The 12,311-nt window shown below is 42.7% G+C and overlaps 1 protein-coding gene across 1 annotated transcript in view; it reads left to right on the top strand.

Moving 5' to 3' along the window:
- Positions 1–12,311, top strand: part of C2H7orf31 (chromosome 2 C7orf31 homolog) — a 38,328-nt gene that overhangs the window by 24,465 nt on the left and 1,552 nt on the right. Inside the window, exons 5-8 of the mRNA XM_050938632.1 lie at positions 2,909–3,093; positions 6,290–6,378; positions 8,147–8,321; positions 8,578–8,669. Of these exons, the coding sequence (XP_050794589.1) occupies positions 2,909–3,093; positions 6,290–6,378; positions 8,147–8,321; positions 8,578–8,669 (541 nt within the window). The remainder of the gene's footprint in view (positions 1–2,908; positions 3,094–6,289; positions 6,379–8,146; positions 8,322–8,577; positions 8,670–12,311) is intronic.

Raw genomic sequence — 12,311 nt, 5'->3', positions numbered from 1 at the left:
ACCACGTTATAGGTGAAACCGTGTTATATCGAACTTGCTTTGATCCATCAGAGTGCGCAGCCCCACCCCCAGAGTGCTGCTTTACCACAGTATATCCAAATTCGTTTTATATCAGGTTGCGTTATATCGGGGTAGAGGTGTATCACTTTTCACAGCAGCAGAGTTACTAGCTAGCAAGTCTAAAAAAAGGCAACCAAAAAAGCAAAAGAAACAGCAACAAAAAAGACAAGCGCATACAAAGCACCTTATTTGTGCCTGTATTCTGTTTAGGTCAATTAAAGAATAGAGATAACTGTACATTATTTTTATTATTAAATCTGCAAATTAAAAAAAACCCTACATAAATAAATTATGATTTGGACAAGGGCAGGTGCATATTTATTTGTTTTTCCTAAAGTTAACTAAGTATTTTAGGAACAATTGTCAGAGCAACCATCAGCAAGATTTGATGGCTGAACTCTGAGGCCACCAAAAATTTGTTGTGAGAACCCCTGGCCAAGCTATTCTTTGTTAGCTTATTTCCAATATTTTGGTTAGTGGAGTACAGCCCCAGAAACAGGGTGAGGTTGGCCTATACATAGTGCGTGGGCTGTGTTTTTTAAAGCAGTTTGGAAAAAGTGTCTGCTCACAATAAAATGCTGTAAACTTTCGTGTTAGAGTTTTCTAGAGAACCCAGATCATGCTATTCTCTCATATTAAAATAGAATCCCAGTGTTTCTTTCCCTCAGGACAGACCCCTGGATCCCTGTTATTGCATTTGTCACAATGTTTTAGGATTTTTTATTTAGTTCTTTGATTTCCTCACCATTCAATAACTGAAAGCTGCAAATAGCAGCCCCAGCAATATGAGAAAGACTCAGTAAAATCCCAGTTCTCGGTGTCCAGAGTGCCACTCTCTCTTAGCACCCCCAGCCAGAAAAAACATTTTCTTTGGGCCAAATTTTGAGTTTAGATGCACAGGCCTAGTACCCATTAGCTTCAGTGGGACCTGTGCTAGGAGCTGAGGCTAGAATTTGCCCCTCTTTTCCACCTAAAAGTAAACGTTAGTAAATGTGACTCAAGTACAAAGTCCATGCACTTAAAAGATTTGATCTTTGGGTTTAGAAGTCATAAGATCATTTATTGCCAAAGATCATTATAGCCTGTAAGGAAGAAGCACCTCCTCATTCCTCCTGCCTTTTTATTTTAATGTAAGTTGCTCCAAGTCTTTAGACCAAATGTTATTTACTAGCTTTCTTCTGCTTACTAATGTGTATGATCTTTTCTGCAGTACTGAGGTAAAATTAATATTAGAAGACATGTTCAGTTTGTATTTGATTTTTATTTTACATCGATAAAATAGTTGCCAGTTACCGTAGTTGACTGTAGTGTTAAGATGTGAAGCCAACAAAGCAGTTAAGCACTTTGATGTTGCCTCTATATTGACCAATGCCCTGATCCAGCAAAGTGACTTTAATGGGACTACTCATGCTTAACTCTTAAGTGCCTCTGTTAAGGGCTTTATTGGATTGGGGCCTACATGTGCCTAGACAATGCTACTGAAAGGGGCGAAAGCGGTAGCATTCTCCCAACAAGACGCAGTCAGCATGACTACAGTCCCCTTGCTCTCACACATGCCAGAGCAGTGCATTACTACTATACTAGGCCACTAAACAGGCCTTGTCTTCCCTTCTACTCTCCACTTCTCCATCCTTCTTTTGGCTGTCTGACAGAACCTCAGTTGATTTCAGTGTTCCTACATTAGATGGCATCTCCCCTCACGTGCCTTCACTCTTCTTACACACTTCTTATGGCTTGCATTTGCTTCTCTGAAGCTTGCACTTCTTATGCGTGAGGCAGGAGGGTGCTATTTCTGTTGCGATTGTTTTTCTCCTCTCTGTTTTCCTTCCCTCCATACTTTTTTCTGTCACTGCTCCTTGTGTCTGGTTTTGTCTTGTCACGCTGTCCACCACCTGCTCCACCTTCTCCTATGCCAGTTCTTGAGTCTGTAGGAAAATACTATCCCTGAAAGTTTCTCACATGAGTTCTTCAGTCTTTTACTTGCCCTATTGTGTGTACCTGTCTCTGCAGAACCTCCTGTCATGTACTAATATAGAAACAGGAGCACCTTTCTAACAGAGAGGATGGTTGTAAAGTTTATGTGCTCATGAACCTAAAAAGGTAGTGTTACTCTGCAGGCTGAAGCTGTGGATGACCGCCCCAAGGAAGGCAGCGTAGGCCCAGGTAGAGTTGTCGGTAGCATGAAGGTTATGTTGGTAGGGGCCTCTTACAAAATTCTGATCTGGATCTGGGCTCTGATTTCAAACACCACCACCCTCTCCCAAAGTCTTGATTTGGGTCCATCTCTAATTAGCAAGTAGATATGAGATACTAGTCTTGGTCTTCATGCCCCCAGAATTGCAGAGCTGGCCTAGAGACATGCTAACTACACAGTCTTATTTGATGCCCCTTTGCCTGTAGAGACACCTCCGTGGCCCAAATGCTGGCCCCAAGGGTTGCAACTACAAAGGAAATGTATCTTTTTTACATAGGAAGAAGGACAGGGAACAGGGAAAGTGCCTCAGAGGTCTGGGGGTGAGCAGTGGGAATTCTTGATGAGGTAAGGGCAGGAGAGGTTAAAGAAACTAAAGGACCCCCTCCTTTTGCCTCTCATGCCTCCTCTCAGCTGAGCAATTATTGCATCTCCTTACAAGTGTCTGACAAGCAATGACCCAATGTCTGTTTTAAACACAGATGATCAAATTCCTCCCAGGTGTAACTCCAGTGACTTGCAGCAGAATTATTCCAGGGAGGAATTTGGCCCAGTTGGATATACAATACATTTTAATATTAAGACAAATCTCTATTTATTTAAAGTAAGGTAACTTTGTTTGTTTCTGTTCTTCTTTCCATCTAAAATCAATCCAAGACAATTATCCCTGCCATTTCCAGTTTCACACCCCTACCAGACACACATCTCCAGATATGCCATGTTCCCAAACTTTAAATCACCAGAGGATCAAGACACTGGCATCCAAGCAAGCAGCCATCGACCTTTTCATCCCAACGTCCCTACAAAGGCTTATGATGTGATTGTTTTGAGAAAAACCAAAGGTAAAGCAGCATTTGGCATTTGTTTGGTGTTCTCAAATGTTTGTGATTTTGTTGAAATGAAGCCAATGTGTGAAAATAATAGTGACAGAGCTAAGCAGCTTGGCTTAAGCTGGAGCATTGCATGTTGGTTCCAAGCATGCTGCCATCATTTCGATTTCCTACAAAGGTGAGGCATAAAATTTAGTTTATGATGTCCTCCAGTCATGGGAATAATTATTGGTAGTAACAGTCAGTGAAAGGATCTAGAAAAAGCCATGGCAGAGTTCAAAAGTTTGCAAATCTTGGCCCAAACAAATTCCACCCTGAAGTAGCTCCATTGACCATGATAGTTACAGCAGGGATGAGATCCAGATGTTTACAAACGGCAGAATGTGCCTTGAGAGGTCATGGGGTACAAAAACATGCGGCAAACTTTTCCACATCCCTTGCAGTCTGAGGACTTGTCTACACTTACAGCGCTGTAGCAGCGCAGCTGAGCCCTTGTAGCACTTAGTGAAGACGCTACCTAAGCTGACAGAAGAGCTTCTCCCATTGCCGTAGGTACTCCACTTCCCTGAGAGGTAGTAGCTACTATGTTGACAGGAGAAGCCCTCCCATTGACACATTGCTGTTTGCACCAGAGGTTCGGTTGGTATAACTACGTCGCTTAGGAGTGTGGGTGAATGACATAGTTATACTGACATCAGTTTGTAGCGTAGACCAGGGCTGAGATGAAACCCACACACTCACTGTTTGCGGCTGACTCCTGTATGTTTAAACAGTCAGTGAACTGTTTATATTTTACCCCACCAAGGTAAAATCATTTCTAACAGCAAACTAATGCTGCTTAGAGAAGCAGTAAATTACTGTCACTCATTACTCACATTGAGTAGCATCTTACTCCACAAGTGGTCCAAGTGGGATTCGGATGAGTAATGGGCTCAGAATCTGGCCCAGTGCTCTGGTAAAATGTAGAGCTCTGGCTTTGCCCCCATTTCTCCAGATCACAATCTCTTTGTTGAAGTGTGTATGTTTTTTGCAGCTCTCCTGTCTGGGTTAACCAGCACACATGTTGTCGTTAGCTCCCCATGGCATTTAGGTGTGGGGGCTGGACGGACATTTCTTTTCCAGAATAGCAGGACTCTTGGGGCAGCAGCCAGCATCTCTGCTCTGCATCTGTGTGAGCCAGGCACAGTTTAAAAGAGAAGCAGCATATGCTGGAGGGATAAGAAGCTTTTCAGTTCAGTAGGAGCTTCTGACATTAAGCAGCAGGTCAATTTGCATCAATCAGCCACCTTCCCTAGTCACTGTCACTGTGCTAAACAGTGATGTTTAAGAGGGTTGTATGATATGGGGCTACTTTGGTCAGCCATAAACAAAACTTTTTCACAAAGCATATAACATTGGAAGTACTTTTTTTTTTAAATCTCTCTTCTGCTTTTTACTGTTCTCCATTCACACTAAACAATGCTAAGCAGATGTGTGGAGGTGGGTTTGCAAAACCTATTTTTGCTCAACAGGGGATCATTGGAGGCCATGGTCTATTCCTAGCAAAGCTTATCGGGTTAAGAATTACTTTAGAAGCAGCAAATGACGGCTCTTCGAAAATTCTTTGACTTTATTTGTTGTTCCCTCTGTATGATCTAACTTATGTGGGCAAGCCGAGACAAAAGCTTATTTACTTCAGTTTGCTTTTATTTGAGGAGATGGAAATCTAGATTGCGGGCCAGGTAACCTAGACTGGCTTTTCTCACTTAAATGATATAAAGAATACTTTGGGAGATGGTGGCGGGATAAAAGGAGTGAGAACAGCTGAGGGAGGCTGGTTAAGTAGCTGGCCGCAGCTGGCCCTGATGAGAGGACTGTGAGTAAGAAGCTGTGAGAGTCCCACTCCAGCCCTGGAGTGAGAAGGACCTAGCTGCCTGGGAGAGACAGGGTACCTTCGGCAGAGCAGTGCTGGTGAAGGGGCAGGCTGAGCTGGGGAGCTGAGGCCTGGCAGGAAGGCCTAAGGAGGTACTGAGGCTGCAGGGAGACAGCTGGGGACTAGAAAGGCAGCAGGTCCAACCCCCTTGCCAAAGATGAGTGGCCATTGCAGACTGCAGTTCCCCCTCGAGAAAGGGGGTTAGATGACGACTGGCAGTAGCTACTGAGGCAAAGTGGGCATAGGGGGAGGGGATTCCTCGGGGAGGAGAGACCCAGATAAGGGGGCCTGAAGTATAAGTTGTGGAGAGTGATGAGGAAGCAGGTACCGGTAGGGAGAAACCAGCCAGCAGGAGGCGCTCTGAGGCTGGAGAGAGCTAATTCCCAGATGACCAGCAGGAGGTGCCGCGCCAGTGAGTCAGCAGCTTGCTACAGTGATATTCACAAAGGTATTAGGCACCAAACTCCCATTGACTTGACTTGATTTCGGGGGGAGTTAGGTGCCTGTGTACCTTTGTAAATCCCACCCTTTGTGCCTTTATATAGCACTTTACATTTACAAAGCGCTATGCAGCCATTAATTAGTTAAGCCTGACAATGTTGCTGTGAGGTGGATAGGTAGACATTATTCCCATTTTTGCACAGATGGAAATTGAGGCAGGGAGGCCACACAGCAGAGCCAGGATCAGAACTCAGGGTTTGTCTACGCTTGCAGCGCTGCAACTGTGCCACTGTAGTGCTTAGGGAAGATGCTACCTGTGCCAACGAGACAGCTTCTCCCATCACTGTAGGTACTTCCCCTCCCTGAGAGGCGGTAGTTATTTTGACGGGAAAAGCTCTCCCATCAACATAGTGCTGTCCACACCTGGAGATCAGTTAGTATAACTGCATCACACCCCCAAGTGATGTCATTATAGCAACATACATTTGTAGTGTAGACCAGGGCTCAGTTGCTCCAGGCCTGTGCTCAGTCAGTTAGGCTATTTCATTCATCAATGACATTCAGTTCCACCTCTGGAAGTGGTTTTATGGGCTGAGGGCCAACTTTATAATTCACCAGTTCTTACTTATCCTGTAGCGTTTTGTACTTGTAAAACTATACAGGGAGAATGCAGTGAGAGTCTTGCCAAATTGGTGTCAATTTTATTAAACAAGAGCACTTGCAGTAAAACCCAACCCAGAGAAGATGATTTGTGTACAAACCTCAGCCAGCAATGAACTTTTCTCTCTTCTTCTGTCCCTGGCTCTGCCTGATAGATATTATACTATTGCCTTTTTTTTTCCCTGAACCATTTAGGTAATCTATATAGACATGAAGTGATCAACTTTCCATCTGACTCCAAGAAGGAGGCCTTGCATTGGCCAGGACAACATGCATACTTTCATGTAGGTAGTTGTTGCTGTGATTAGGAAAATTCACATTTTTTTTTAATTAAACAAAACCGAACCCTTGTAGAACTGATTTAGAAGAAATAAAGATGCCTGACTGCGTTTCAAATTAATTGCTGTTACAAACCCATTCAAGCCCTGAATAGAGCACAGTGTAGTCAAAACAAACAGCGGTCATTTTAGAAGAGTTCTTTCATTCACCAAAAAAAACATGTAAATAAGATCAGAAGCTAAGAGGGGCTGTCAGGCTAATGGCTCTTTTTGATGTAAGGGGTAAAAACCCATTTCCCAGTGCCCAATGTAGTACCCCAGAGTCATGTAGGAGAAGGAATTTCTCATCCTATATTAACAAAGTGGCCATTGAGCCACTTCTCTGCAGCCCCTCATGACTGGAGGTTCTGTGTAGCAGCAGATACTCTTTGGCCTTGCCCTAGTCCTGTCCTTATGTTGCCATACAGGGAGCCCCTCCCCACAGTGCTGGTCTCCATGCCGTACAAGAAGTGCACCTCCTCTACACAGATCTCTGAATCCAGCTCTGCCTCATACAGCTGAAGCACACTGGTTCCATTGCGGGGGTTCCTGCATGAACACAGAATGAGTGGATGGATTTGCCCCTAAATGTTAAGGTTCAGGAACGGCAGAGGCATCATGGCCCTGCCCCGCGACCCCACACCAACCTTTCTCCCCAAAGCCACAACCCCACACCGCCCCTTCTCCCCGAGCCCACACAAGGGTTGCCAATCCTCCAGGATAGTCTTGGAGTCTCCAGGACTTAACGATTAATCTTTAATTAAAGATTATGTCATGTGATGAAACCTCCAGGAATTCATCCAACCAAAGTTGGCAACTGTAGCCCAGACCCTTGTGCTGCCTCTTTCCCCAGAGGCCCTGCTCCCACACCGCCTCTTTCCCCCAAGACCTTGCTCCCCATTTACTCCTCTCTGCCTTGTCGCTTGCACTTACAGACAGTAAACAGTGGGAGAGGCTTAGCCTTCCCACTTTTAAAGATGATGGGGTCATAGCCCCCTGACCCCTCCTGTTTCAGCACTCGTGTTAAGGCTTCTGCTATTGTTTGTCTTCAGATGAATAGAAAGACCAGGTCTCTGCTCAGCTTCAGTTAGATGAAAGACATACCTAGGACAAGATGAAGAGTATAGGGCAGGCCAGTAGTAAACAAAATGAGGATATAGATACAGCTTTTGGGGATGCAGTTTCCTATGAATATTGAGAGATACAAGCCTGTTGACTTGACAATCCCTATGAAACACCCTATTATTATGAATGGTACATAGGGTCCAGTCTACTGTGTCCTTGAAAATATGAGAGCAAGGAAGAGCCTCACATGAAGATTTTAATAAAAGTGTCTTGTTTCAGATGAATTATGCAGATGTTAAATATTCTAATTAGACTGTATTGCAGGGCTGAATTCCAGTGGCGCAGAATGTACGAACTACCCCCCATGAGTAATTTATCAGATAAACTTAACAGAAAGATTGCTGGATGAGGAGTGGGGAAAATGGCTGATGCTGAGTTAAATCAGTAAGGATTGCTCACAAGAGTAAGGGGTGCATAGGCCCTTACTACAGAAATATATGTATGTCCAACTCACCCACGCTACCACTTAATGTTTCCTAAAAAGACCATATTTTCTAATCTTTTTCATATCAGAACTTTAAAATACATACAGATACCCCATGTCTTAAAGTCACCTCACCTAGATGCAGCAAGATTTTTACACTTCACCTATTTTATTTTTTTCCTCCAGTTTCCTAAATTTGTTGAGGGAAGCAATCAGATATACTATCCAAAGCCACCAAAGACTGTGGCTCCTAACACTACATGCAACCCACTGGAACCTAATCTCTCTCCACGTACAACCAATATGCTGCGAAATGTAGAAAGGGCCCAGTGGATAACAACATATAACCGTGATTTCACAGGTATGCATTATTTTAATATGAACGAATAGAGATAAAGAAGAAAAGGTAACGTCAGCAAAAGAGGTTAGCCAATGGATTTATTTTTCCATTTTTGAGTCCTATTTCAAGATTTGGGGTATTTTTAAAAAGCAGCTGCATATATGATAAACGTCACATGGGGTAACAGTTATTTGAGTTTTTCCACACCCATGACTAAGCATTTCTTCTCATTTGTCTAACCAGAGAAGACTAGAAAATAAAATATTTTTCCATTAAGGTAGCGGTCCCATGAATCCCCTCATACTGGATGATTACAACATGAAGCTAATTGGCAGAGTAACTGGAGAATTAGGGGAAGACGTGGAACTTGTAAGTACTGCAATCACTAAGAACCTCATCCTGCAACCAGACGTAGCGTTCACGAACAGGAGTAGCCCCAGATCTGACTTGCAGTAGTAGCCCTAGTAATGTGTGTTTACAAGATCAGGTTCACTCTAAACTGGAAATAAATTATTCATAAGTTAAAATCAGTGGTGGTCTATTTTGTAGACAGAAGTTGTATAATGTATCAAAGATTTGTTCAATTACTAATTTTCTTGATCGTGACTCTGCTTAGTTGCATTTTCTCTCTTTTCTTTGAAAGCTGTCGCCAGCACGACAGCACTTTACAGTACTTTTTGCCTCTATAAACATTAGTAATGCCACCCTTAAAATCAGAAGGGAGGTTTCCTGTGAGTGGTGCAACAGTGCAGAGGCTGAAACACATTGGGTCAGATCCTCAGCTAGTGTAAATCAGCAAATCTCCATTGAAGCCACCAGCTGAGGATCTAGCCTATTGCCTTCATCAGACTCAGTCTTTTTTGATAACATGTAGACGTGGCTTCCATTTGGTAAAAGTCCATGTAGCATCACAGGTTATTGTTTGTCTACCACGCAGAATCAGCTGAGGTTTCTGAGATAGTTTTCCATTCTGCTACTGTCATGTGAGTTATTTGCCTTTTTATTTTAAGGTGCATCAAGAATGTACAATTCCTTCACAGTTCTCTGATTCTATTTTAAAGTGCAGTTCTATTCTGCAATGGGTAAACTGGCTTTGGGAGGTTCCATGTTTATTGTCTCAATAATTTTAATATTAAATGTGCTCAAAATACAAGTAAAAATGTGTTTTCGTAACTGCCAGTCATGCAATCTCAACATTGGATATGGAAATCAAGCTGAATTGCTCTCTTCTCATGCATCATTACCTACAATAAATGTTCTGCAGGCCAATTTATGCCCTCAGTGACACCCGTGCAGTCCCATTGTCTTCAAGGAGTTTGCACAGGTGTAATTGATTGGAACTATGTAAAGTATTCTGTTAATAAGGTGCAAGAAAGAACTGATTCCAAGTCACTTTCCCACAGCTGTGCTGGCTGTGCAGTGCTAGCAAGAGTCAAAAAAGTAATTCAAACTCCTTTTGTCACAAAAACATCCAGATGATTTTGAGTACACACACGAAGCCGATCTGCTGAGTGAGAAGGTACCATTTTTTACAAAGTCAATTTTAAGAGTAGAAACAGATAACATTGTCAAAAGCATTTAAGTCGCTTGAGCTCCTAAATCCAGTTTTTAAAACTGACTTAGTCACTAAGTGAAAGTCAATGGAATTTAAATATCTAAGTGTCTGTGTCACTTTTTAAAATGGGACTTATTGATATAGCATATGTCTACACTGCAGCTGGAAGTGTAATTTCTAGGTAAAGTGAACATACACACACTAGTCTTGATTGAGCTAGCATGCCAAAAATAATAGTATCGCTGCAGCGGTGCAGGAAGCAGGACGTGTTAGTCACCTGCATACATGCTCAGGGCTGAGACAGGATAGTATTTAGGGAGTGAAGACATATCCTTAGATGCTTTTGAAAATGTTTAGGGTTGTCAAATAATTGCAGTTAATTCAAACAATTAACTCAGAACAAATTAACTCAATTACAAAATTAACTGCAGTTTTAATTGCACTGTTAAACATTAATAGAATACCAATTTAAATTTATTATAAATATTTTGGATGTTTTTCTACATTTTCAAATATGTTGATTTCAGTTACAACCCAGAATATAAAGTTTACAGTGATCACTTTATATTATTTTTTATTACAAATATTTGCACTTTAAAAAAGATAACCAAAAGAAATAGCATTTTTCAGTTCACCTCATATAAATACTGTAGTGCAATCTCTTTCTCATGAAAGTGTAACTTACAAATGTTGAATAACTATTTTTGTTATATAACTGTACTCAAAACAAAACAGTGTAAAACTTTAGAGTCTACAAGTCCACTTAGTCCTACCTCTTGTTCAGCAAACTGCTAAGACAAAAAGTTTGTTTACATTTACAGGAGACAATGCTTCCTGCTACTTATTTACATTGTCACCTGAAAGTGAGCACAGGCATTCACATAGCACTGTTGTAGCTGGCGTTGCAAGGTATTTACGTGCCAGATACGCTAAACATTCATATGCTCCTTCATGCTTTAACTTGTAGATTGCATTCTCTTTTGTTTTTCTTTTTTTACAGTGCAAATAATTGTGATCGATAATAATAATAATTATAATAATAAATAATTTTGCCCCATATCTTAAACAGAAAAGCTGCTGAGTTTTCTCTTAAAGGTGACTTGGAAAAAATAGTTTTTGTCCTTTTTCTGCTCCTTTATGATATATAAAGAAGGCTTGAAAAGTGTATTTTCAACAACTTGCTTCTAGAAGAGAAAATCCAAAATAGCAGCTCTCATTAATTCAAACATAGGTTAGGTTTTCTTGCCGTCTGGCCTCAGAACTTGTGTCTGTAAAAGGTCCACTCTGGGACAGACCTGTTTGTTGCAATAATATTATTCCATTAGCACTTTAAAATAAATAGCAGAAATAAAACATTTGGGTTATTTGAGTAATTTTTAGACTGCAAGCTGTATCAGGTAAGGATGGTCATTTACTCTGTTTGTACACTATCTAGCACAATGGGACTTTGACTTAGTTGAGGCTCCTTGGTGCTACTGCAGTACAAATAATTAATAATGAAGATAGATCAGTGGTTCTCCAAACTATGGTCTGCAGGGAGCTGGCTGGCCATATGGTGTTAATGATCCTCATTGTTTCCAACATTAAAAGAAGCTAAACAATATACATTAACGTAAGAATTTGTTGGCATTGCAACATGGATGTCATAAGATCACAAATAGGAGGGATGGTAACCATAGAAAGTGGGAGAAGAGGGCACAAGAAACCTCCTCCCATTTGTGTCCTGTACATAGATGCTGGGCACATTGTCCTCTTCCAAGCAGGTCTTTGAGTTTAGCCTTCCAGTATGCTCTGGGTAGGGGTGGGATCATGGTCTAGGCTCCTCCCCTCACCCAGCAGAGTTGGCCTGTCTGTGGGAGGGCACTCACTGCTTACTCTGAAAGAGTGAAGCAGTGGCATATTCCCCATGACTCTGTGCCCCTGTCTGGCAGCATGCCTCCACACCACCCCCAGTGTGGGTCTGTGGATGAAGACTCAGGGCTTGTCTACATCACAAAGTTGCAGCGCTGGTGAGGGGGTTACAGTGCTGCAGCTCAGGAGGTGTACACATCTGCAGGGCATCACCAGCGCTGCAACTCCCTGTTTGCAGCGCTGGACGTACTCCCGTTTTGTCTCGGGTGTAGAGGATCCAGCGCTGGTGATCCAGCGCTGGTAATCAAGTGTAGACACTTACCAGCGCTTTTCTTGACCTCCGTGGAATAAGCAGGTATCCCAGCATACCTGAGGAAGCCTCTCTGGTAATCAAGCAGGTCTCCTTCCCCGCGGTTTGCTCCGGTGTTCTCCGAATCCCCCCCCAAGCGGGTCTCCTTCCCCGCGGTTTGCTGGGGGGTTCGGGGAACACGAGAGCAAACCGCGGGGAAGCAGGTCTCCTTCCCCGGTTTGCTCTCGCGTTCCCCAAACCCCCGTGCAAGCAGGACTCCTTCCCCGCGGTGTGCTCTCGCGTTCCCCGAACCCCC

Source organism: Gopherus flavomarginatus, chromosome 2 (assembly GCF_025201925.1).
Source record: "Gopherus flavomarginatus isolate rGopFla2 chromosome 2, rGopFla2.mat.asm, whole genome shotgun sequence".
NCBI lineage: Eukaryota > Metazoa > Chordata > Testudines > Testudinidae > Gopherus > Gopherus flavomarginatus.
This window is presented reverse-complemented; position numbering and strand designations above follow the sequence as displayed.